Here is a 27816-nt window from a genome sequence, read left to right on the forward strand (position 1 = left end):
TGAAGCAAACACTCAAATTATTGAAATGATTTCAAATAGTGTATGAACCCAGGTTTGACTAGAAACACCAGAGTGTTGCAATCTTGTCTCTCCCTCTTATCCTGGCTCACTATATAGAGACCCTTGTGTGAAAGTATCTCTTTTCACTGTCTCTCCTTCTCTAAAAATACCCTTATTGCATGGTTTCCTCCTGTAAAAGTCCTCCCTCTGTTTCTCTTCTCACTCCAGGACAGTGTTGTTCAACTCCTGGCGACCCACAGTGTTTTGTTCCAGCCCAGTAATTACACACCTGATTCAACTAATCACCTAATTTAGTTAAAAACAGGTGTGTTAGCACTGGGCAGGAACAAACGCATACATACCTTGTGGGTCCTCGGGACCATGATTGAAGAACACTGCTCTAGAGAGAACCAGCCATGGCTATGACTCCATAGAGATGTGTTCTATTTAATTCTGTGGACGACTCTCACCCTCGTTCTTTCTCTTTCTATAGCTCACTCTAGACTAGAGCGATTCTGGTGTGGTGGTATCTCTTCGCAATGCGAAGATGGCACCCCTGCTCCCTCCCACAGGCGCTGATGCGTTCCGCCGCTTCACCCCGGAATCCCTGGCAGAGATCGAGAGGCTCATGGAGGAAAAGAGAATAGCCGCGGAAGTAGAGGGGTACGTAGGTGATGGGCCGTCGGAGCCCAGCAAAGACCTGGAAGCCGGCAAGAGTCTGCCCATGATCTTTGGAGACGCCCCAACGGAGATGCTTAACACACCACTGGAGGACATAGACCCCTTCTACAAAGCACAGAAGGTCAGTCCAGGACACCTCAAGCTCACCTAGCAATTTCACTGGACTGTAATAAAGAAACTTTTTTTTAAAAATGTTTAAAAAATTTTTTACACAGTCATGACTCAAGCAAAGCAGACTTATCCCGAAGATACTATATTTAGACATGTCATGACAGCTGACATAGTCGTGGCCAAAAATTTTGAGAATGACACAAATATTAATTTCCACAAAGTTTTCTGCTTCAGTGTCTTTAGATATTGTCAGATGTTACTATGTAATACTGAAGTATAATTACAAGCATTTCATAAGTGTCCGAGGCTTTTATTGACAATTACATGAAGTTGATGCAAAGAGTCAATATTTGCAGTGTTGACCCTTCTTTTTCAAGACCTCTGCAATCCACCCTGGCATGCTGTCAATTAACTTCTGGGCCACATCCTGACTGATGGTAGCCCATTCTTGCATAATCAATACTTGGAGTTTAACAGAATTTGTGGGTTTTTGTTTGTCCACCCGCCTCTTGAGGATTGACCACAAATTCTCAATGGGATTAAGGTCTGGGGAGTTTCCTGACCATGGACCCAAAATATCGAAGTTTTGTTCCTAGAGCCACTTAGTTATCACTTTTGCCTTATGGCAAGGTGCTTCATCATGCTGGAAAAGGCATTGTTTGTCACCAAACTGTTCTTGGATGTTTGGGAGAAGTTGCTCTTGGAGGATGTGCTGGTACCATTCTTTGTTCATGGTTGTGTTCTTAGTCAAAATTGTGAGTGAGCCCACTCCCTTGGCTGAGAAGCAACCCCACACATGAATGGTCTCAGGATGCTTTACTGTTGGCACAACACAGGACTGATGGTAGCACTCACCTTGTCTTCTCCGGACAAGCTTTTTTCCGGATGCCCCAAACAATCGGAAAGGGGATTCATCAGAGAAAATGACTTTACCCCAGTCCTCAGCAGTCCAATCCCTGTACCTTTTGCAGAATATCAGTCTGTCCCTGATGTTTTGCCTGGAGAGAAGTGGCTTCTTTGCTGCCCTTCTTGACACCAGTCCATCCTCCAAAAGTCTTCATCTCACTGTGCGTTCAGATGCACTCACACCTGCCTGCTGCTATTCCTAAGCAAGCTCTGTACTGGTGGTGCCCGGATCCCGCAGCTGAATCAATTTTAGGAGACGGTCCTGGCACTTGCTGGACTTTCTTGGGCGCCCTGAAGCCTTCTTCACAGCAATTGAACCGCTCTCCTTGAAGTTCTTGACGATACAATAAATGGTTGATTTAGGTGCAATCTTACTGGCAGAAATATCCTTGCCTGCGAAGCCCTTTTTGTGCAAAGCAATGATGACGGTGTGTGTTTCCTTTCAGGTAACCATGATTGACAGAGGAAGAACAATGATTCCAAGCACCACCCTCCTTTTGAAGCTTCCAGTCTGTTATTCGAACTCAATCAGCATGACAGAGTGATCTCCAGCCTTGTCCTCGTCAACACTCACACCTGTGTTAACGAGAGAATCACTGACATGATGTCAGCTGGTCCTTTTGTGGCAGGGCTGAAATGCAGTGGAAATGTTCTTTTGGGGATTCAGTTCCTTTGCATGACAAATTAATTGCAATTCATCTGATCACTCTTCATAACATTCTGGAGTAAATTGCCATCATACAAACTGAGGCAGCAGACTTTGTGAAAATTAATAGTTCTCAAAACCTTTGGCCACGACTGTACATGTGTTGCACACTAAGACCCCAATTTGATCACTTGCTAATAAAGGAAAACCACACTACGGGTTCACGAGATTCACAAGGTTCTCAATCGTTAATGCTGCTTCTGAGGTGTTAACTTCATGTGTTCAAAGAGACACACCCCACACACACTGTTCTTTCAGGGACATTGTCATTGGATATTGCCACTAAACCAAGCCTATCCTTTAAAATTCTGGGTGAAACCTACAGTGCAGTTTTCCTTTATCTGTGATAGAATGAATTGGGGGCTAAAAGGGATTAGCAAACTAGGATGCTAGCCTGGATTAGCTTGCTGGAGTGTCACTGCAATATGACAGGGTGGATGACTTGACAAATATGATTCCATAAGTTGTGCATGTAATATCCTTTACCACCATGTAAGCTTTGTGCAGAGTTTAATCGTTATTATTTACAATTTGTTACTTTAGTCCTTCACTTAGCAGTGTGGTAATGTCTTTTCATGTTGTGTTTTTCCAGACCTTTATCGTGATCACCAAAGGAAACACAATCTTCAGGTTCAATGCTGAATCAGCTTGCTACATTCTAAGCCCCTTCAATCATCTTAGAAGAGGAGCCATTAAAATTCTCATACATTCATATCCTTTTTAGTGTAGGGACTCTAGTTGCCCTGTGTAGGGAAGGGGTGATTGTAAGAAGGATGGTCTTATATTGTTGTGTACTGTATATAAAGCTGTACCCCATCAGGGTTTAGTGACCTTTTGATGTTACTATTGTCTTTTGCAGTACAATCAGTGTGCCCGCCGGTTTGCCTTGACTCTATATTAAGTTATTTAGCATGTTCATCATGATTACCATTCTGTCGAACTGCTTTTTTATGACGATGAGCGACCCACCGTCATGGAGTAAAACTGTTGAGTAAGTATACCAACCTGTGCTGAATTTCAGAATTGATTCCTGAAAGGGCTATTGCACGATATCTAATGGTTCCAAGTGTCTTAAGTCATGTAAACAAATAATTATCTCTGAATTACAATGTAGCTCACAGAGAGAGAATTGCAGAAGTAGTGCATTGGAAAGATACTGTTTTCTCATTGCAGGTATGTTTTTACTGGTATTTATACCTTTGAGGCCTCATGCAAAGTGTTGTCAAGAGGCTTTGTTGTCGGCCCTTTTACATTCCTTCGAGATCCATGGAATTGGCTGGATTTCATGGTGATCAGCATGGCGTGAGTACCTAATCACCCGACTGGCTCTCAACCCTCTTTCACAAATGATATAATTGTTAGCAAACTGGAATGGTTAGTAAATGTTTTTTAACACATTTTATACATCCAGCCTTTATTTATCCAAGTAAGTAAATTGATAAATTCTTATTTTTGCAATGACCCCCTGGTCACATTATATTTAAGAAATACATTCTGTGCATTTTTGCCAAAAACATTTAAATACATTTATGAATAAATCTTAAAAAAACAAATGTAAAACATTTTAAAACATACCCAATAATAATGCTAAAAAAATTAAATAATAATCTAATAGTTTGTGATATACAACACATCTTGTTGCGAGATGGATAAATGGTTTTGGCCACCCTCTCAAGCAGTGCGTCCATTTGGCCCAAGAAGTGGACCAATATAAAAATAGATTCTATAAAAAAAAAGAGATCATATACCACAGCGAACACCATGTCTGATTTTTGTGTGTACTATTTTGTAACGTTTTTTAACACACAAGACGTTCTTCAGTGACAGGTCCACTGTTGTCCACTGTCAGTCAGTCCACAATTAAATAATGTTAATATATTGCTTGTACTGTGTGTCTCTCCACAGGTACGTCACAGAGTTTGTTGATCTAGGCAACGTGTCAGCCCTTAGGACGTTCCGTGTACTCCGAGCCCTTAAAACAATCACTGTGATTCCTGGTATGTTTTCATCCAGCCTGGTCTCATTGTCCCAGATTTACATGTACTATCTTAATTAGTATGATATGTTGCTTTCGGAATGGTTACATAAAACAGAAGGTCACTGATGGAAAAAACTAAAGTAGGGTGGTTGGTCGAGGTGGATGGGTAGGCGTATAACGCAAACTTCTAGCAACCCCAAAGGTTGCGTGTTCGAATCTCATCACGTTTCAAATTTAGCATTTTAGCTAAGTAGTAACTTGGAACTACACAAATGTTTTGCTACTTTGCAACTACTTAGCACGTTAGCTAATCGTAATCCTAACCTTAACCCTTTAACCTAACTCCCAACCGTTTCCCACCTAACTAACATTAGCCACAGCAAATTGGAATTCGTAATATATCATCAGCAGATTTGTATTTACCATGTTACCTCTACCCGAGTCCAGGTTGTTTCATCTGCAGCTCTTGTTGAGACTCGCCAAACTGATGTCAATATCAAAATGTTTTCTTGATATGTCTTCAAATAATTGACCTGGTTTGTATGCACACGTTCAGACTTATTGAACTATTGACACTGTGATGTCAGATAATAATAGTAATAGTATCCAAAGCAACTTACTGTTTACACAGTCAAATATAACCTTGGTGTTGACAGCATCATGCTGAAACCAGTAAGCCATCAGAGCCACTATGCACGATCTGGTTTATCTCGGCCTGCAGATGTGTCACTGACATGCATCCATTTGACCAGGATTAAAAACCATCGTGGGCGCCCTGGTCCAGTCTGTAAAGAAAATGGTAGACGTGATGATCCTCACTGTGTTCGCCCTGGCCGTGTTTGCGCTCATCGGCCTGCAACTCTTCATGGGAAATTTGCGCAACAAGTGTGTCCGATGGCCCATCCTCAACTCAACGGTGTTCGACGATTACAACTTCACCTCGTCGCTTGACGGCACCATGGGTTTCGGCGAAACATCAAATTCCACTGTTCCTGTCGATTTCAAGGAGTACATCAGCAATATAGGTGCGTTTGAACCACTGAGACAAGTCATCTGTTCCTCTACTTCAGGCTGATGTGACGGTATGAACAGTACTTTTAGTTTGTGTTTGATTTGCTCTGTCTTTCGGCTATAGAGAACCACTACTATTTGGAAGGTAGTCTGGATGCTCTTCTCTGCGGAAACAGCTCTGATGCTGGGTATGTTACTTTGTGATAACACAAATGGCACAATGATGCAAAGATGAGTTATGAATGTATTTCTTACATTTAGTAAAGCAATATCAGGGTTTTGATGGAAGGATGCACACCACTGTGGGCAAACAGAACACTATTGGAAAAGTAGTCAAATGTTATGTAAGCTATACACACAATACAACTATCAGATATAAGTTATGCTCTTGTCTCTGACAAGCAGCATTCTAGATGTTGAGGATTGTGGGGTCAGGGAGGGGTGGCCGGCTGTGTGCAAACTGATTCTTCACCCGCTACCCACCACTGTTGATAGGAAGTGCCCAGAAGGATTCACGTGCATAAAGGCTGGGAGAAACCCCAACTACGGCTACACCAGCTACGACTCCTTCGGCTGGGCCTTCTTGTCCCTCTTCAGACTCATGACGCAGGACTACTGGGAGAACCTGTTCCAACTGGTTGGTACTTACAATATATAATATAGTATAGAATGATAAATTGTTTCATAGGTACAAATTTAAGCCTTAAGTTTGACTTTTCCTGGACTTTGTCCTGTAAAAATGTGAGCGCTCTCCATTCCTCGAAAGGGACTGCAGGGAGTGTGCCTAAAAGGAATTTCATGAGGTCTACAAACTGCATGTTGACTTACCATTTTGTGTCATCCTCCAAACTTGTCTTTGCATGCCTCTTCGTATGCAGACACTTCGAGCAGCGGGGAAGACGTACATGATCTTCTTTGTGCTGGTCATCTTCCTGGGTTCCTTCTACCTCATCAACCTCATCCTGGCCGTGGTTGCCATGGCCTACGACGAGCAGAACGAGGCCACTCTGAAAGAGGCGCAGGATAAGGAGGAGGAGTTTCAGAGGCTTCTGGAGCAATACAGGATCCAAGCCCAGGTCAGGTGACAGCTACTGCATATCCTCATGACAAAACAGGCCAAATCACACTACTATCTTAGAGCTATGGCAGACTTTGTTAGTGATCCCTCTAAATTCTGGAAAAAAAAGTAGTTTTAGACTTTTAGACTCCTGCGTCTTTACTGAAAAAGTTCAGATTTGGTCATAATGGCGGTCATAATGGTCTTGGTGAGTTAGTTGACTGTTCTTCCCACATAGAGCCTCCAGTTGCCTCGATGGATGATCAGTCAACCTCACATGACTTGGGAAATGGTAGTCAGAGTTTTCCTTTTTGGCAATTCACAGAAACAAAAGTTATTGCTGCCTTATTAGCTATGGACACAAAGGGTGGTGTCACGTTCTGACCTTTATTTTCCTTTGTTTTGTCTTTATTTAGTATGGTCAGGGCGTGAGTTGGGGTGGGCAGTCTATGTTTTGTGTTTCTATGTTTAGGTTTCTGTTTTGGCCTAGTATGGTTCTCAATCAGAGTCAGGTGTCGTTAGTTGTCTCTGATTGAGAATCATACTTAGGTAGCCTGGGTTTCACTGTTGGTTTGTTTCCATGTCTGTTTGTCACCACACGGGACTTGTTTCGGTTTGGTTTTCGTTCATGTTCACATTTATTGTTTTGTAGTTCTTAGTGTTCAGTTTATGTTTTATAATAAACGATATGGACACTTACCACGCTGCGTTTTGGTCCGATCCCTGCTTACACCTCCTCTTCAGAAGAAGAGGAGGAAATCTGCCGTTACAGGTGGTGGTAGTAGTGATCTTGATAATTATCAACCCATTTCCAGGCTCCCTTGTCTTGCTAAAATCCTAGAATCATTGGTCAAGAAAAATTTACAGTATTTTCTATTGGTAAATGGTATTCTTAAGGTTAATGAATCCAGATTCAGACCTAAACATAGTACCACTACATCTGCCATGCTTGTTTTAATTATATTGCAAATGCCAAAGATGATAGAAAGAATTGTGCTGCAATGTTTGTAGACTTGTCAAAAGCTTTTGATACTGTAGACCATGCTATTCTGTTGAATAAGTTGCCCTTGAAAGGGTTGGATAATAATGCTAGCCGATGGTTTCTTAATTATTTCAATGACAGAACTCAGGCCATCAAGGTTGATTGGGTCAAATCTGAGTTCCTTGAGTTGCATAAAGGGGTGCCTCAAGGTTTGATACTCGGCTCACTACTGTTTACAATCTAAATAAATAACATTGGTAATGCTGTAAAAAAAACATTTTTATTTTATTTTTTATTTGATAGTGTTGTGTTCCATCGGTTGGCCAAGCCTTTTCAAATTTAAAATCAGATGTTCTAGCACTGCAGAGGTCACTATTGGATCTAAAGTTAGTGCTAAATGCAAACAAAAATAAATGCATGCTTTTTTTCTAGACCCCATAACCCAGATTTAAATGAATTTGTATGACTAGTTTGAACGGTACACAAATTGAGCAAATTCATTCCTACAAATATCTGGCTTGATGAAAAACAAATAAAAAAAAAACATGTCACTGAGCTGGTGAAGAAGTTAAAGCTCAAGGCTCGTTTCTTTTACAGAAAGAAAGCATGCCTGACTTTTTTTAATAGGAAGGAAATCGTCCAGGCCACTTTTGTCTATTTTAGATTATAGGGACATTATCTATTTGCATGCAGCAGCATCTACACTTAAACCACTAGATGCTATTTTTCATTGTGCCCTTAGGTTTATTACTGGTGATGGTTATAGAACTCACCATTGTGTTTTGTATCAAAAGTGTGTTGGGCCTCTTTCTATGTAAGGAGAGAGCAGAATTCTCTTCTGTTTATTTACAAAGCACTCATACAGAAACGTCCTATGTATCTATCATTATTAATTAGATGTGGACTTACAAATGAACAAACCCGGTCACAGGCTTAGATAACACTGGAGGTCCCTTCAGTCTCCACAGAGTTGGGTAAAGATGCTTTTAGTTTTTTTTGCGCCCTTTATTGGGGAACAACTCATAGAGAGCTCTGAAATTAGATGTTCTGGTTCCCCTTGGTCAGTTCAGAGAAATTATCAGAGACCTCTGTTGATCAATGTCTCTTTTTTTTTCTTAATTTGTTGTGTAATTTTGTGTATTGTATATATGTTTTATGTATTTTACGCGGGGCTCATGTGAAAAAGAGACCCTCGTCTCAGTATGACTTCCCTGTCAAAGTAAAAGTTTAATAATAATTTTAAAAGATATGAGAAATGATGACATCAAACTGAACACTATGTAAATACAATTGAAGCCTCTCAGTATATATGGAATAATGTACATATCATTAGGTTGGGGCAATTGACTGATGGTATATTGAATGGCTACCAAATGGGATAGCTTGGACTTACTTTCTCTTTCTCTTTGTGTCAGGGATGCTGGCCCACTAAACCCAAAGTATTATCCTTTACATCACTTGGGTTGCACATTTAATCAAATTCACATCAAAATCGCAATATTGACAATGTACAATAGTGTAAATCAATTTGAATTCAATAACTTTTTGACAGAATCACTTTTGATTTAAACAACACTTTCCATACGTGTTTACCAAGGGAAGAAGTAGACAGCAAGTGATTTTTGGACCTGAATACCAAAACATTTAGGAGACAGAGGTGCTCAAAGTTGACCCATTTTGTATACACCACCATACCATGAGACATCCATGTATTTAGCATTGGAAAAGATCAGTGGTGGAAAAAGTACCCGACTGTCATACTTGAGTAAAAGTAAAGATACCTTAATAGAAAATGACTCAAGTAAAAGTCACCCAGTAAATTTCTACTTGAGTAAAAGTCTAAAAGTATTTGGTTTAAAATATACAGTGGGGCAAAAAAAGTATTTAGTCAGGTACCAATTGTGCAAGTTCTCCCACTTAAAAAGATGAGAGGCCTGTAATTTTCATCATAGGTACACTTCAACTATGACAGACACAATGAGAAAATAAAATCCAGAAAATCACATTGTAGGATTTTTAATTAATTTATTTGCAAATTATGGTGGAAAATAAGTATTTGGTCAATAACAAAAGTTTATCTCAATACTTGTTATATACCCTTTGTTGACAATGACAGAGGTCAAACGTTTTCTGTAAGTCTTCACAAGGTTTTCACACACTGTTGCTGGTATTTTGGCCCATTCCTCCATGCAGATCTCCTCTAGAGCAGTGATGTTTTGGGGCTGTTGCTGGGCAACATGGACTTTCAACTCCCTCCAAAGATTTTCTATGGGGTTGAGATCTGGAGACTGGCTAGGCCACTCCAGGACCTTGAAATGCTTCTTACGAAGCCACTCCTTCGTTGCCCGGACGGTGTGTTTGGGATCATTGTCATGTCTGAAAGACCCTGCCACGTTTCATCTTCAATGCCCTTGCTGATGGAAGGAGGTTTTCACTCAAAATCCCACGATACATGGCCCCATTCATTCTTTCCTTTACACGGATCAGTCGTCCTGGTCCCTTTGCAGAAAAACAGCCCCAAAGCATGATGTTTCCACCCCCATACTTCACAGTAGGTATGGTGTTCTTTGGATGCAACTCAGTATTCTTTGTCCTCCAAACACGACGAGTTGAGTTTTTACCAAAAGGTTATATTTTCGTTTCATCTGACCATATGGCATTCTCCCAATCTTCTTTTGGATCATCCAAATGCTCTCTAGCAAACTTCAGATGGGCCTGGACATGTACTGGCTTAAGCAGGGGGACACGTCTGGCACTGCAGGATTCGAGTCCCTGGCGGCGTAGTGTGTTACTGATGGTAGGCTTTGTTACTTTGGTCCCAGCTCTCTGCAGGTCATTCACTAGGTCCCCCCGTGTGGTTCTGGGATTTTTGCTCACCGTTCTTGTGATCATTTTGACCCCACGGGTGAGATCTTGCGTGGAGCCCCAGATCGAGGGAGATTATCAGTGGTCTTGTATGTCTTCCATTTCCTAATAATTGCTCCCACAGTTGATTTCTTCAAACCAAGCTGCTTACCTATTGCAGATTCAGTCTTCCCAGCCTGGTGCAGGTCTACAATTTTGTTTCTGGTGTCCTTTGACAGCTCTTTGGTCTTGGCCATAGTGGAGTTTGGAGTGTGATTGTTTGAGGTTGTGGACAGGTGTCTTTTATACTGATAACAAGTTCAAACATGTGCCATTAATACAGGTAACGAGTGGAGGACAGAGGAGCCTCTTAAAACCTCTTAGGGATAGGGGGCAGCATTTTCACTTTTGGATAAATAGCGTGCACAATTTCAACTTCCTGCTACTCATGCCAGGAATATATTATATACATATGATTAGTAGGTGTGGATAGAAAACACTCTGAAGTTTCTAAAACTGATTCAATCATGTCTGACTATAACAGAAGTTATGTAGCAGGCAAAACCCTGAGGAATAACTGTTCAGATTTTTTATTTTTTTGCCTCTGACCGTTCCCTCTATTGTCTTTGCCAAGATATATTTGATAGCGACCATTTTACAGTTCCTACGACTTCCACGGGATGTCACCAGTTTTTGGAATTTGGTTGAAGTTAATCATTGGTGCAACGAACATCCTGGAACAACGTTACACTGTTGAGAGTTACGCAAGACGAAAAAAGGTGCATGGTTTGTTTACTTGCTCTATTGAATACAGATTGCCCCGTCTACAATTTGATTGATTATTTTATTTTATTATTTTGGCAAAGTTTATTGGCAACTTTTGAAATGTTTTGTAGTGTCGTTGTGTTTTGGCAAGCTGTTTTTTATCCGGATCAAACGTGCTTTATAAATGGACATTTTGGGTATACATGGACAGAATTAATCGAAAAAAAGGACCAATTGTGATGTTTATGGGACATATTGGAGTGCCAACAAAGAAGCTCGTCAAATGTAATACATGTTTTATATTTTATTTCAGCGTTTTGTGTAGCGCCTGCTATGCTAGTTCTTTTGTTTACTACTGGTTCAGATGGGTGCATGCTATCAGATAATAGCTTCTCATGCTTTCGCCGAAAAGCATTTTTAAAAATCTGACATGTTGGCTGGATTCACAACGAGTGTAGCTTTAATTGAGTATCTTACATGTGTGATTTAGTGAAAGTTTTAATTTTATAGAATTTTATTTGAATCTGGCGCTCTGCATTTCCCCAGGCAATTGGCCAGTTGAGACGCTAGCGTCTCCATATCCTCTTAAAGAAGAAGTTACAGGTCTGTGAGAGCCAGAAATCTTGCTTGTTTGTAGGTGACCAAATACTTATTTTCCACCATAATTTGCAAATATAAATTCATTAAAAATCCTACAATGTGATTTTCTGGAATTTTTTTTCTAATTTTGTCTGTCATAGTTGAAGTGTACCTAATGATGAAAATTACAGGCCTCATCTTTTTAAGTGGGAGAACTTGCACAATTGGTGGCTGACTAAATCATTTTTTGCCCCACTGTACTTAAGTATCAAAAGTAAAAGTATATTCCATTTCAAATTCCTTATATTAAGCAAACCAGATGGAACCATTTTTCATTTATTTTTATTTACGGAAAGCCATGAGGACACCCCAACATTCAGACATAATTTACAAACGAAGCATGTGTGTTTAGTGAGTCTGCCAGGTCAGAGGCAGTAGGGATGACCAGGGACGTTCGATTTATTACTTGCGTGAATTGGACTAATTTCCTGTCATGCTAAGCATTCAAAATATAACGAGTACTTTTGGGTGTAAAGGAATGGAGTAAAAAGTACAATATTTTCTTAAGGAATGTAGTGAAGTAAAAGTAGTCAAAAATATAAATGTACAGATACCCCCAAAACCTACTTAAGTAGTACTTTACACTATTTTTACTTAAGTAGTTTGATATCATTTAAAAGCTTACAGAGTTATCAAACTATTGTATACATTTTTTTAAATAAAAGTGTTTTAATAAAAAATATTACAGATTTGAACCTTTTAACATCAATTATCAAAAAACATGTAAACTCACGCTGGGATTTTTGTGTTGTGCTGTGCCCACCATTGGTTGAAACACAACACTGTGTCATTTCAGTCATAGAACTAGAATTCATAGAAATGGACCTATCCCGTCAGACCACTGCAATTTAGCTGGTACACCATTGAATTTAAATTGGATCTTTAATTACTACCACAAAGACGGCCGCCGGTCCACCCACCGTTGAATGTCAACTTAAATAGTCACATCTATTATTTCTATATCTATAATTTCAATAGTTCAACAGTGTAGTTTTAAACAGATATTCCCATTCAAGTCAACGTTTTCTGCGCGAACCTCCAACAATCTCTGTGTTAAATTTTGAAAGTTGAAATGTCAATTTTATTCCAATTTTAGTCAGCCAAAACATGACACCCAACCTGTAATGAAGAGCATGTTGTGTATCAAACGATGGCGGGCACAACACAAAACCTCAGATGAGGTAAAATATAGGGTCTAAGCTACAACATACTGTATGTGAATATGAAAAAAAAGGAGTTTATTGTTTTTTCTGGTAAAATGACAATTTGTACAAAAAAAGTTTTTTCAAGAAATTAAATAGTTTAATAACAAACCTGTTTAAGCTTTTAAATCGTATCAATCTCAACCGTTTATCTTTTCCAGTGTTTAAAGGTCAGCAAAATAGGTCAACTTTGAGCACTTTTGTCTCTTGAGCACTTCTACAATAGGCAAATACAGTATGTATGGAAGTTTTCGTTCCAATCAAAAGGGGTGCTGTCGAAAAGTGACTGAATTCAAATCGGTTTACCCAATATCCATATTGCAAGAGATGTCCATATCGGAATGTTTTGAAACACCACTCAGCAGCGTTCGCCTCTCTCTTCCTCTCTCCTCTTGCGGCTTGTTCCCACACACACCAAGCCACGCCCCCTGTCACTTAAGCAGCACAATTCCTCCTCCTCGCTGTTAGATTCACTTATATTCACGATACGTTTGCATGCTTTTCTGTTAGGTCAAATGCAGTCAAGAGATTGTTCCAAACAAGAGCAATACTGCTTTCCACTTTGCGTTTTAACATAAATCATTATATTTCTATGTTCTGAGCTACACTGAGTATACAAAACATTTAGAACACCTGCTCTTTCCATGACAGGTAAATCTAGTTGAAAGCTAGGATCCCTTATTGATGTCACTTATTGAATCCACTTCAACCAGTGTAGATGAAGGGGAGAAGACAGGTTAAATAAGGATTTTTAAGCCTCGAGACAATTGAGACATGGATTGTGTATGTGTGCCATTCAGAGGGTGAATGGGCAAGACAACAGATTTAAGTCCCTTTAAACAGGGTATGGTAGTAGGTGCCAGGCGCTTCGGTTTGAGTGTGTCACGAACTGCAACGCTGGTGGGTTTTTCATGGTCAACAGTTTCCTGTGTGTATTAAGAATGGTTCACCACCCAAAAGACATTCAGCCAACTGTGGGAAGCATTGGAGTCAACATGGGCCAGCATCCCTGCAGAACGCTTGACACCTTGTAGAGCCCATGCCCCAACGAATTCAGGCTTGTCTGAGGGTGAAAGGGTGTGCAACTTAATATTTGGAATATTTGGATAAGTAAACTATACATTGAGTGTACAAAACATTCGAAAGAAGGTTTTGTATACTCAATGTATAGTTTACTTATCCACTCAAATCGCAATATTTGGTAGCAATTTGAAAAAAAGTATAGCAATTCAAATTTTTGCCCATACCATGCAGCCCTCACTGGTGTAACAAGATTTCTATGGATCCTGCAAGGTCAAAGTTCACCCCTAATCAACTACCAATAGATTTTTTGGGAATATACAACTGTCCTGTATAGCCTACCTGAACCTGCATGACATGAGCCCACCTCACTCTACCAGCTTGGCCAGAAATACAGTCCACCCTCAAAACACTAGCTTACTAGGGATTGTTTCATCATGCAGTCTAGCCTCCTATCTTTAACTATATACCATTTAGCTACTACAAAGGTTTTATAAAAATTACACTTAAAATAGCCTAACAATTAGGAATTTTTTTTGTTGCTTGAGGATAAATTCAGCCACTATGTATTGTTTTGTCTGGCTAATAGGCTACACAAATGGGCTGCAATATCCAAGGTAAATTAAATCATATTCAGTTCAACTTTTTGACTGCATTTTTGTGTGCAAATGTTTTCACCATGACCTGTCCGGTAGGCCAGTGGCTGCCCTACTTTACACAATTAACTCTGATCGATTTATCATTTGTGTTTCACAGGAGCAAGCTGATGCTGCTGCTGGAAGTCAGGCGACCCTGACAAGTCAGAAAGAGCTTAGTCATCACTCTGGGTCATACGGGGGCTCTGCGGATGACGAGCAGAGCCTCGGAGATGATGTTATCAAGGACTGTAATGGGAGAATCGTGCCCCGTCTGGCCATCGTTCCAGTGTCCTCTGAGTCGGAGGTCAGTGTGACGTCTCCTTGCTAATGTTTATCTTATCAGGTCAACGTTTATAGGTCAGAATGGGTCCACAGTGGTGGGAGTGCAGTTTGTTTTGTCTCATTCTTTTACAAATTCACATCAAATGCAGGTTGTTTTGGCTGTTGGTCTTTGTTGTCTTGTATACACAACCCTTCAATCGTTCAGTAACACCTAACATGCTTACTAGACCGTATGTATACGTGTGGTCATGTGGTCTGGTAAAACAAATTATATTTTTAAATATCAAAACAAACTCTAAACCAATTATATAGGAGCATTGCTACAACCGACTAGAGTGTGGACCTCAGTTCATCTTTCAATCACCCACATGGGTATATGCTCCTAAAAACCAACGAGGAGATTTGGGAGGCAGGACTTGTTGAGCGTCACAAATAGAACCAAGTTCTATATTAACTCCCGGCTACGCAGACACTCGCTGACGCGCACTAGTGGTGTGGGTGCAATGATTAAATAACATGTATGTGTACATTTTATTTTGTAATGCTTGTGCACGCGGTGTAGACAGCATGTAAGATGTTTAGTGGCCAGTGATGATGAGACTTCACCCTCCCCCCCAGTCGGTTCCAGAGGACGAGCTCAAAGAGGACAGCATGTTCCATCTGGAGCAGCCAGGCCTGAAGAACAGATCGGCGAGTGCTGTTAGTGTTCTCACCACCGTCATGGAGGGTAAGAGAGCGACACATAGTGATGGTCATGATTATGACGACAACAATGGTGAAAATGCTGATAATGATGACGATGATTCTTGAATGATAGTATTACCATTGTGATATCATCAACAATGACAATGATATCATTTTAATTCAGGATTTGTTTCGGAAGAGAGTAAAATGCAGCCCTGCATTGATAACTGTATTCTGAACAAAAATATAAAGGCAACATACAACAATTTAAAATATTTTGCTGAGTTACAGTTCATAAAAGGAAATGAGTCAATTGAAATGAATTCATTCGGCCCTAATCTATGGATTTCACATGACTAGGCAGGGGCGCCGCCATGGATGGTTCTGGGAGGGAAGCCAATCAGAAATAGTTTTTCCCCATTAAAGGGGTGGACGCAGGTGAAGATGTGGAGGTCCTGTGCTAGCATGGTTACACGTGGTCTGCGGTTGTGAGGCCGGTTGGATGTCCTGCCAAATTCTCTAAAACGAAGTTGGAGGTGGTGGCTTATGGTTGACACATTAAAATTGAATTCTCTAGCAACAGCTCTGGTGAACATTCTGCAGTCATGACAATTGCACATTCCCTCAACTTGAGACATCTGTGGCACTGTGTTGTGTGACAAAACTGCACATTTTAGTGCAGCCTTTTATTGTCCCCAGCACAGGGTGCTGTTTACTCAGCTTCTTGATATGCCACACCTGTCAGGTGGATTAATTATCTTGACAAAGGATCGAATGCTCACTAACAGGAATGTGAAAAAATTTGTGAACAAGTTTGTGCACAAAATTTCAGAAATAATCGTTTTGTGTGTATGGAGAATTTCTGGGATCTTCTTTCAGCTCATGGAACATGGGATCAACACTTTACATGTTGCGTTTATATTTTTGTTCAGTGTATTTTCAGAATAAAATGTCCCTATTGATCCATTCATAATGCATACAAATATTTGTTTTTTGTCAACTTCAACAACTACTGTCATATATATATACACTGCTCAAAAAAATAAAGGGAACACTTAAACAACACAATGTAACTCCAAGTCAATCACACTTCTGTGAAATCAAACTGTCCACTTAGGAAGCAACACTGATCGACAATACATTTCACATGCTGTTGTGCAAATGGAATAGACAACAGGTGGAAATTATAAGCAATTAGCAAGACACCCCCAATAAAGGAGTGGTTCTGCAGGTGGTGACCACAGACCACTTCTCAGTTCCTATGCTTCCTGGCTGATGTTTTGGTCACTTTTGAATGTTGGCGGTGCTTTCACTCTAGTGGTAGCACGAGACGGAGTCTACAACCCACACAAGTGGCTCAAGTAGTGCAGCTCATCCAGGAAGGCACATCAATGCGAGCTGTGGCAAGAAGGTTTGCTGTGTCTGTCAGCGTAGTGTCCAGAGCATGAAGGCGCTACCAGGAGACAGGCCAGTACATCAGGAGATGTGGAGGAGGCCGTAGGAGGGCAACAACCCAGCAGCAGGACCGCTACCCCCGCCTTTGTGCAAGGAGGAGCAGGAGGAGCACTGCCAGAGCCCTGCAAAATGACCTCCAGCAGGCCACAAATGTGCATGTGTCTGCTCAAACGGTCAGAAACAGACTCCATGAGGGTGGTATGAGGGCCCGACGTCCACAGGTGGGGGTTGTGCTTATAGCCCAACACCGTGCAGGACGTTTGGCATTTGCCAGAGAACACCAAGATTGGCAAATTCGCCACTGGTGCCCTGTGCTCTTCACAGATGAAAGCAGGTTCACACTGAGCATGTGACAGAGTCTGGAGACGCCGTGGAGAACGTTCTGCTGCCTGCAACATCCTCCAGCATGACCGGTTTGGCGGTGGGTCAGTCATGGTGTGGGGTAGCATTTCTTTGGGGGGCCGCACAGCCCTCCATGTGCTCGCCAGAGGTAGCCTGACTGCCATTAGGTACCGAGATGAGATCCTCAGACCCCTTGTGAGACCATATGCTGGTGCGGTTGGCCCTGGGTTCCTCCTAATGCAAGACAATGCTAGACCTCATGTGGCTGGAGTGTGTCAGCAGTTCCTGCAAGATGTGCTATGGACTGGCCTGCCCGTTCCCCAGACCTGAATCCAATTGAGCACATCTGGGACATCATGTCTCGCTCCATCGACCAAGGCCACGTTGCACCACAGACTGTCCAGGAGTTGGCGGATGCTTTAGTCCAGGTCAGGGAGGAGATCCCTCAGGAGACCATCCGCCACCTCATCAGGAGCATGCCCAGGCGTTGTAGGGAGGTCATACAGGCACATGGAGTCCACACACACTACTGAGCCTCATTTTGACTTGTTTTAAGGACATTACATCGAAGTTGGATCAGCCTGTAGTGTGGTTTTCCACTTTAATTTTGAGTGTCACTCCAAATCCAGACCTCCATGGGTTGATAAATTTGATTTCCATTGATAATTGTTGTGTGATTTTGTTGTCAGCACATTCAACTATATAAAGAAAAAAGTATTTAATAAGAATATTTCATTCATTCAGATCTAGGATGTGTTATTTTAGTGTTCCCTTTATTTTTTTGAGCAGTGTGTGTATATACATATATATATACATGCCATGAAATGTACTGTGTGTCATTGGTCTGTTTCTTGCCTGTGAGACAAACATAACCATCCACAGTAGGAGACATGTCAAGTCCCTCAGGCAAGTTTAGAAATACACTAGGCTTAGTTGGGAGTGGATGTAGTCTTCGCTCTAATGTGAAGTGTAATTGCCTAGCTTATCATGGTGGTTGTAGACATGGCCTTCTGACCCCCCCCCCACCTCTCATTACAGTAGCATTGTCTGAAGTCTGTCACACACAGAGCAGCCAATCACATTGTGTGTGTGTATGTGAGTGAGGGGGGAGAGAGCCCTGTTAATGTACAGTTGCATGCCCTCTTGGTGCTAAGCTTGAGCTATTTCAGCCTTCCAGGGCGGGCTGGCACCACGGGCATGAATTCTGGTGTTACCCACCGTTGCATTTCATTTACTTGTTGTTTTTGTTTAGAACAGACAGATTGCCCATATTTATACACATTTAACGACACATGAATGTCACCAATGCATGTTCTTAAAATCAAAGAGCGTTGAACTAGGGCAATGAATGACAAATGTCCCTAATTCTGTCAATCATATCCACTCCTGTCACTTTTTAGAGCAGGACATTTTGCTCGAATGCCAGATCAATATTCTAGGGGTGTCTTAGTAGTCTTGGGTAACTTTGTTTCGTTGTATTTTTTTAACTTCATAACAACGGCAAGAGGGATGAATTGTAGAGTTTTCAGCCATAATTCCAAATCATATAAAAAATGTTTGTTATTATGTTTCTATTAAACATTATTATTGAACTGGTCATCTAAACCTTCCCTCTCTTTCTAATAGAGCTGGAAGACGCCCAGAAGCCTTGTCCACCCGGCTGGTACAAGTTTGCCGACATCTTCCTGAAGTGGGACTGTTGCATGCCCTGGGTATGGTTGAAGAAGTGGTTGCTCTTTATTGTGATGGACCCCTTCGTGGACCTAGGCATCACCATCTGCATCGTGCTCAACACCCTCTTCATGGCCATGGAGCACTACCCCATGAGCCCAGAGTTTGACCACATGCTCTCCGTGGGGAACCTGGTAACAACTTTTAAAGGGCTAGTTTAGAGGTAGATGTTAGGTGTGTAAAGCTAGCTGTATTGCTAGCTCAAACTTGCATTGCTACTCTCGCTTCCTTATAACTGTGTGACATATAATTTCAGGTGTCATGTTGTTCGCTTGAATCGGATATTACTTAGTCTTTTCTTGTGTTGATGAGAACATTTCTTAACATCCGAGTTATGATATTTGACATGATGTATCCAAATGACCACTTGTTTATATTTCTGATATGAATCCCCCTCTAGGTTTTCACTGGGATCTTCACAGCAGAGATGGTCTTCAAGCTTTGCGCCATGGATCCGTACTACTACTTCCAGGTCGGCTGGAACATTTTCGACAGTATCATTGTCACGTTCAGTCTGGTGGAGTTAGGTCTAGCCAATGTCCAAGGCCTGTCCGTTCTCAGGTCTTTCCGTTTGGTAAGACACACTGATTTCCAGTCAATTCATGTCTGTGAAATAGTATTCGTAGATTAACTTTATTGTACTCATTTAGTTTACAGGGACAATGTACAACAATGGAACTTGCATCAAGAGCACATCAAGCCATGAAAAATGCAATTTGTGTGTTGTCTGTCTGTTAATGTACTATGTGTTGGAGGCAGCTGCGTGTCTTCAAACTAGCCAAGTCGTGGCCCACGCTCAACATGCTGATCAAGATTATTGGCAACTCTGTGGGCGCTCTGGGCAACCTGACCTTGGTGCTGGCCATCATCGTCTTCATCTTCGCCGTGGTGGGCATGCAGCTCTTTGGTAAGAGCTACAAGGAATGCGTGTGTAAGATTGCCACCGACTGCGAGTTGCCACGTTGGCACATGCACGACTTCTTCCACTCATTCCTCATCGTGTTTCGCATCCTGTGCGGGGAGTGGATCGAGACCATGTGGGACTGTATGGAGGTGGCCGGAGCCGGGATGTGCCTGGTGGTCTTCATGATGGTCATGGTCATCGGAAACCTGGTGGTGAGTGCAGCAGACACCCAACTGTACCCCTAATCCCTAAACCTAACCCTCATCCTTAAAGCTGCAGTAGTGGGAAAAAGCACCACGGACGTCCCGCCAACATTCTTATCGTTTTTGTTACCGAGCTCAGGAGGGTCGGGGAACATGGTCCAAAAAAATTGCAGTGCATATTGTGCTCTTCTATTGCATGTGCAATGTCAGAGGGGGAAATTTTTTGTTGTTTTCATTAACTTCTTTGTAATATCACAAACGGGCGTAGCTGTTTCACCATAGAGTCGATGCCCACTCCCGTGTGGGAATCTAATTTGCGTGATAAATGAAATCCCCTTCAAAATCAGTCTGTTTATGCTAGAGATACCAGCGTCTCAACCCACCGTATCCGCCGATGTCGGCCTCCCGCATCTGCGGTGGAAGGTGGCAGAGCTACAGTGGTGTTTGTCAGACCAGGAAACGTTCCCGAAAAATTGGTTTTGATGGAAACGTCCACAGAGTACAAATGGTTTGGGCAAGAAACTATGTTAGGACTCACTATGGAAAGGTTAGATGCTCTCAAATATGTACATATCAGTTGTTTTGCTCTACGACGTTCAAGCCTCACAAGACTCGTCTGAAGGTAACCTAGTACCAGACTGAAAAATGTATGGAAGTGAATAGGGAATTTACACATGTATACGGGTAATACATGTATTTTGTTTCCAGAGCTTACTTATATCTCTCAAATATAGGACAGACACTGTCTTATCTAGTTATGTAAAGACTATCCCTTTAATTAGGGTTGTATGGAAGTATAAATAGATATTCAGTGTGAGGGCACAAATCTTTTAAGTATAGTGAACATTCTAGAGATCCTAGATAATGCCTCTCAACAACACATGCGGTCCCCAACTGTGAACATCTGTCACTACTGTCAACTTGTAAATCTCCGTAACAGTTATTCGAAATCTCTGCAGACCTAACGATTATAGTATTGTAATGCTCAGTCAGTCCAGGAGATATTGTGCACACAGCTGATGGAGAGTCTATTTTTGGCCCCCTAGAGACACCAAGAACAGACACACTACATGGCCAAAAGTATGTGGGCACCCCTTCAAATGAGTGGATTCGGCTATATTCAGCCACACCCGTTGCTGACAGGTGTATGAAATAGAGCACACAGCCATGCAATCTCCATAGACAACCAGTAGAATGGACTTACTGAAGAGCTGTGACTTTCAACGTGGCACCGTCATAGGATGCCACCTTTCCAACAAGTCAGTTTGTCAAATTTCTGCCCTGCCTAGAGCTGCCCTGGTCAACTCTTAGTGCTGTTATTGTGAAGTGGAAGCGTCTAGGAGCAACAAAGGCTCAGCCGTGAACTGGTAGGCCACGCAAGCTCACAGAACGGGACCACCACGTAACGAGTAAAAATACATTTGACCTTTTGAAATTACTAATGAGTTAATCAACAAACCATATGAGAGTAGGGAATATACAGTGGTTCTTCCTTTAAAAGTTTTGCGCTTATGCCGTGACCGTTTGTGGTAGATGGTGGCAGATTGTGGTAAATTGCGTCATTCTGGCAACAATGGCTGACAGTTAAATAACGTGCCATAGATTTCTGCGGCGCCCTGCAATGCTGTGCTGCAGTACGCTGCAACTTTTAAAGGAAGAACCACTGTACAATAAGAGGAGGCACTCCCATTTACAGTACAGTATTTGGAATGGTGTTTTCAACCTTTTCTGGGTTAGTTCTCCAGTCTTTGGCAAGGTGTGGCACAACTCTTGATTATGTGATGTGACAACATACCTTGTCATGTTTCAGAACTCCTCAGGATGAATGTTTCAGTACACCTTAAATCTGTCCCAATACCTTCACAACCAAGTGTTTCAATACTTCAGTTAAGTTAAGGTCTCGTCTCCTTTAAGGTGGTGGCAGCAGCTCAGTTGCCACTAGAATTAGTGTTAAAAAAAATGCACTTCATTTTAACAGTGTAGTGTCTAAGTTACAGTATATGCTGTTGGTCTGGAAGACACCGCAGCCATAGGCAGCAGGGGACTTGGATGGGGGTTGAGGGGGTGTGAGACACAAAAAAAGCCATGTTAGTGTTGGCGCGAGTACCCAGTGCTTTTGTTAGCTCGTCGGGATGAGAATAGCCATTTCCGCTTGATTCTATTAATAACCACCAGAGAGAGGAAATGCATTTGGCCTCACGCCGCAAATATTGTGCTTGTGTGATCAGCTAACAGCTCATCTGCATGTCCTTGTTCTGGAAGATGAGTAAAGACCGGGACAGGGCCTCCCATCCTGCACCCCATCATAGGTGGAGTGTATTGCCTTAGCCACCACTTGTGGTTCCATGCAATACCAAGGCATCTAAGCCAACCACTATCAGTAGTGTCCCTCTACGAATCCCGTAATCATATTACAATATACCAGATCATTTCTATTAGGGCTGTCAAAAAATCCAGAATTTGCTCAAAGTGAGCTGTAGATTAATAATGCTCAAAGCACAGGCCTCCCGATTGGCACACTGGTCTAAGGCACTGCATCACAGTACTAGCTGTGCCACTAGAGATCTTGGTTCAAGTCCAGGCTTTGTCGCAGCTGGGAGACCCAAGGGGCGGTGCATAATTGGCCCAGCGTAGTCTGGGTTAGGGGAGGTTCTTGTCCCATCGCGCACTAGCCACTCCTGTGGTGGGCCGGGGGCAATGCACGCTGATATGGTCGTCAGGTGTACAGTGTTTCCTCCGAGACATTGGTGCAGCTGGCTTCCGGGTTAAGCGGGCATCCCGAGTCCATACGGGAGTTGCAGCGATGGAACAAGACTACCAATTGGATACCACGAAAAAGGGGTAAAACAATATATTTAAACAATTTCAAAGCGCATAAAAAGCAAAACAAACAAAAAACAAATTTACATTTTTTTTTTCTAAAGTAACGGGAAGCATAATTAGGTAAATTCATAAAGAACACATTTTTTACCTCAATGTAGGGTGTCCAATTAAAAGCTCATCTTTTGACCAATGGTCAAATAATATGTTAATTGTGTATGTAATTCTCTAAGAAAACCAATGGTCCAAAACTCATGTCTCGATCATAATCAAATTGATTTATAAAGCCCTTTTTACATCAGCCGATGTCAAAGTGCTGTACAAAAACCCAGCCTAAAACCCCAAACAGCAAGCAATGTAGATGTAGAAGCACGGTGGCTAGGAAAAAACTCCATAGAAAGGCCGGAACCTAGGAAGAAAACTAGAGGAACCAGGCTCAGAGGGGTGGCCAGTCCTCCTCTGGCTGTGCCGGTTGGAGATTATAACAGTACATGGCCAAGATGTTCAAATGTTCATAGATGACCAGCAGGGTCAGATAATAATAATCACAGTGGTTGTAGAGGGTGCAACAGGTCAGCACCTGTGGACAGCAAGGAGTCATCAGGCCAGGTAGTCCTGAGGCATGGTCCTAGGGCTTAGGTCCTCGGAGAGAGAGACGGAGAAAGAGAGAGAATTAGAGGGAGCATACTTAAATTCACACAGGACACCAGATAAGACAGGAGAAATACTCCAGATATAACAGACTGACCCTAGCCCCCTGACACATAAACTATTGCAGCATAAATACTGTAGGTTGAGACAGGAGGCGTCGAGACACTGTGGCCCCATCCGACGATACCTCCAGACAGGGTGAAACAGGCAGGAGATAACCCCACCCACTTTGCCAAAGCACAGCCCCCACACCACTAGAGGGATATCTTCAACCACCAACTTACTACCCTGAGACAAGGCCGAGTATAGCCCACGAAGATCTCCCCCACGGCACGAACCCGAGGGGGGCGCCAACCCGGACAGGAAGATCACGTCATTGACTCAACCCACTCAAGTGACGCACCCATCCTAGGGACAGCATGGAAGAGCACCAGTAAGCCAGTGACTCCCGTAATAGGGTTAGAGGCAGAGAATCCCAGTGGAGAGAGGGAATCTGTTCAAAAGTTATTGGAGTGTTAACCCTTGTGGGACAGTCAGAATTATGATGATTAAATCAATGGAGGCCAGAGGAAAAAAGTGGTCAAAAAATGGAAAATTGAGTAATGTCAGCTAGGCTGGATTCTGAAAGAATTAAGGCTACTGGCTACCTGACATACTCACTTTCCCGATGAACTCATCTTTCCTGTTGAATTCACAGGACATAAAACAATATATAGAGAGGTAAGACGGATATCGATTTTGAGACATGACATGTAGAATTTTAGTATACGTTTCTCATATTAATTAGAAAGTCCTGTTCTCTTTTGAAGATTTCTTACAAAAACAAGTGTACCTCTGTGAAATGGCAATGGAGCACTAAGTGTAATACAAGCTTTTTATTTTCAAAGCCTCTTACATTTATTTCAACTTGTATCATGGTAATTTAGCTTTTTGTTAACCAGGTAAACAACTTTGAAGACGACCACCACAAAATGTAAAATCCTCAAAAGTTGTTGCTAGTAACCTGCACCTCCATGTCAACAGTGCTTGGTGCTTATTATGGGATAGACTAGATAAATTACGAAATCTGACTTTTTGGATATAATGTTAGAGAAAGACCCCACTGAATTATTGAGGACATGAATAATCACATTTGCCTTGTTAAAATGTATTTTATAACATAAGAACATGAAATTTAATCACAAGTTCGTTTTCAATACCTCTGGGTAGAGTTGGTAGACACCCTACTCGATGTCAACTTGTTTTTGCATTGCATTGTAGATTTTATCTGTACAGATTATGTATTTGGGATGTTTTCAGACAATGCGATTAATCATAATTAAAATAATATTTATGCACTTCAATTACAAAAAGTGTAGTTAAAATCCTTAATCTAAGTAACATAATTTAAAAAATCCCCATCAAAATCTGTCAGTTTAAGGTAGAGATATCAGTTTTTTTGTTGCATCTCAATCCACCGCGTCGGCCTTCCGCATCTGTGGTGGAAGGTTGCCGAGCTACAGCGGTGTTTGTCAGACCATGAGACCACGGTCTTCTCACAAAAACATCTGTAGCGTCCGAACGGTTTGGCCTAGAGAAACTATTATGACCACTATGGAAAGGGGAGACTCATGAACACAATGGTGTTCTCCGCTTTTGTTCGTTTGTTACCCATTCAAATTAATGGAAGCATGAAGGTAGTTTGGTGCCAACAAAAATAAGGGGTTAAATATGTGTCAGGGGAGGTGCCTGAAAACTTGCCTGTTTTATAGAGTTTGCTAGAGGGCCCACCTTCCACGAGTGCCCTCTCTCCACCTCCATTACCTCAGAATGGGAGAATTCTGAACAGTTCTCTCACATGAAAACTAGTGATGATGGCCCACCTTACACATTACCTCTATTTTAACTTACATAAGCTTTGTATGAGAGACACAGTCTGCCAAATATTATTGTTTATGTTTTGATGCTGCATTGTACATGCACTAAAAAAAAAAAAAAAAATGTTTTCACAACCCTCTCTTAAAAACACAATTATTCAGATTGCAGAACCACTTTGGATGTTTCCACTTTGGATGTATCATAATACACATTGAGTTTACATTCAAACAACCACCAAACACCAGATCTCAGTTCAGTTTCATTACATTTCGTGGTTTTACTGCACAATAATGGTGTTTTTGGGTCATTCTATTTTAACAGTCTATTTATTAATCGGCAGGGGGGGGGGGCTTCTATCTATTTAAGTCAAATGACTTGAGCCAGCAAACAGTGGTTCTGACCTTGGGTATCTGCTAAGACCCAGCTTAAGTGAGCCCCCTGGCACGGACGGAACAAACACTGACAGCTGAGCGGCGCACGGCGAGAGGGCCTCGGGGATCAGATCCGAGAGAGAGACGTCTGCAGAATGCATCACTAATTGATAGGGAAGGTAATCAAATGTCCCATCACACGAACACACGCTGTATGGAATATGGGGGAGGTTCCTTTTGAGTACAGTTGCGACTTACGAGCACAATAACGGTAGGCCGCTCTGAGTGGCAGCCAACAATGTATATTATGGTTGGTCATCTCGATTTGAACTTTTTATTGTCTGCTCCCCTCCAGCCTGTTTCCCCCCCGATGTCTCTCCTACAAGCCCTGTATTTGCTCCAAGAGACTACTTCTACCATTCTCAGTCCAGTTTGCCCCCCCCCCAAAGTCCTTTTTTTTCTTTGTGGTGTTATGTTAGCGCCAAGTTAGCCCGTTGTCAGCCCTATGTCTCAACACACTGTGATTACCTCCACAGCCCTATCCACCGCTACCGTAGACCTTCATTTCTAGCCCTTTCGAGCCCCCTGTGCTGCTAACCCCCTTAAGCCTTGTGTTTCTGCCCCTCTCAGCCCTTTCCCAGGGCCTCTGGCGGATTCACAGCTCCTTACAGAGGAATGAGAGAGATCAGCCTTGCCCAGTCCACCATGTAACCATGATCTACATCTTAATCTGAGAAATAAGAACCCAGATATGGTCTAACGGGGTTTAGACACTAAAGATAGCCACCTCCAGAAGAATCGCAGGCAACATTATATTGTCACCACCGAACGACATCAACTTTATATGCGTTATGTATACGAGACGCCCAGGTGTATGATTAAACGGATTCACTTTATTTTACAGCACGAGGCTTGGTGACACACGTGTCTCACAAACGTTCCTGTTTAGGAGGCACTTGAAAATAGTGTACGTTTTCTTCTCTTCATTATCTCGCTCTCTCTCATTAACATTTGAGTCATTTAGCAGATGCTCTTATCCAGAGAGACTTACAGTTAATGCATTCATCTTAAGATGGCTAGGTGGGACAACCACTTATCACATTCCTTGTAAGCACATTTTCCTTAATAAAGTAGCTATTAAGTGCGAGTGTTAGTACATGAAAGGCAATCTTTTAAGAGGTAGGGTTTCAGATGTTTTCGGAAGATGGGCAGGGACACTGCTGTTCTAGCTTAAGGGGGAAGCTGGTTCCACCATTGGGGTGCCAGGACAGAGAAGAGCTTGAACTGGACAGAGCGGGCAGCAAACCCCTGCATCTTATCCAGAACGATGCAGCCCACCTGGTCTTCAACCTTCCGAAGTTCTACCATATCCCCCCGCTACTTCTCACACTCCACTGGCTTCCAGTCGAAGCTCGCATCCACTACAAAACCGTGGTAGTTGCCTATTCAAAAGAATACAAAAACACAACCATGAGGCTAAGCATTAGCTAATCGAAATGTACAACTATGACTTCCCATTGCAAAAGCATTTCAAGTTTAGCACACAAAGTATCCGCTGACCTAAAGTTTAAATGCAACAAGTTATTTTCAAAGAGATGGATAACAGCAAGCGCCCTGCAATGAAAAATACACTTCCACTCACCAGATGATGATCATTTGAAACTCAGCTTGTCGTTGAAAGTTATTCTTGAAAAGGGAGAAGCTACCAAATTAGCAACAACTTCCTCTTCAATAACACCTGCTGCAGCCACTGCAAACCTAGCCTACTAGACTGTGGATAAACTGGAAAACTACTGCTCGCTGTTGCGCAAGGACCTGTTGGCCTTTGAGAAGGCAAAAGTTTCCATACATTTTTTGGTAGCCAATGGCTGACTTAGCTAGCTAGATTTATCTCCCCAGAGACCACTAAAGAAAAATCCTGATTGGATCTCTTTTTCTCTTCAGTGTAAACCCTTTTCAACAAAAACTTAATAGAT

General features: G+C 42.0%; 1 protein-coding gene across 1 annotated transcript in view; it reads left to right on the forward strand.

The window, feature by feature from the left end:
• The window catches only part of scn4aa (sodium channel, voltage-gated, type IV, alpha, a), a 43202-nt gene continuing 15386 nt past the window's right edge, over window positions 1-27816 (forward strand). The window contains exons 1-14 of the mRNA XM_024387013.2: window positions 1-802; window positions 2997-3115; window positions 3306-3395; window positions 3578-3706; window positions 4310-4401; window positions 5135-5407; window positions 5518-5581; window positions 5889-6030; window positions 6272-6469; window positions 14659-14844; window positions 15441-15549; window positions 18930-19168; window positions 19435-19608; window positions 19794-20150. Of these exons, the coding sequence (XP_024242781.1) occupies window positions 548-802; window positions 2997-3115; window positions 3306-3395; window positions 3578-3706; window positions 4310-4401; window positions 5135-5407; window positions 5518-5581; window positions 5889-6030; window positions 6272-6469; window positions 14659-14844; window positions 15441-15549; window positions 18930-19168; window positions 19435-19608; window positions 19794-20150 (2427 nt within the window). The 5' untranslated portion in view covers window positions 1-547. The remainder of the gene's footprint in view (window positions 803-2996; window positions 3116-3305; window positions 3396-3577; window positions 3707-4309; window positions 4402-5134; window positions 5408-5517; window positions 5582-5888; window positions 6031-6271; window positions 6470-14658; window positions 14845-15440; window positions 15550-18929; window positions 19169-19434; window positions 19609-19793; window positions 20151-27816) is intronic.

Source organism: Oncorhynchus tshawytscha, linkage group LG24 (assembly GCF_018296145.1).
Source record: "Oncorhynchus tshawytscha isolate Ot180627B linkage group LG24, Otsh_v2.0, whole genome shotgun sequence".
NCBI lineage: Eukaryota > Metazoa > Chordata > Actinopteri > Salmoniformes > Salmonidae > Oncorhynchus > Oncorhynchus tshawytscha.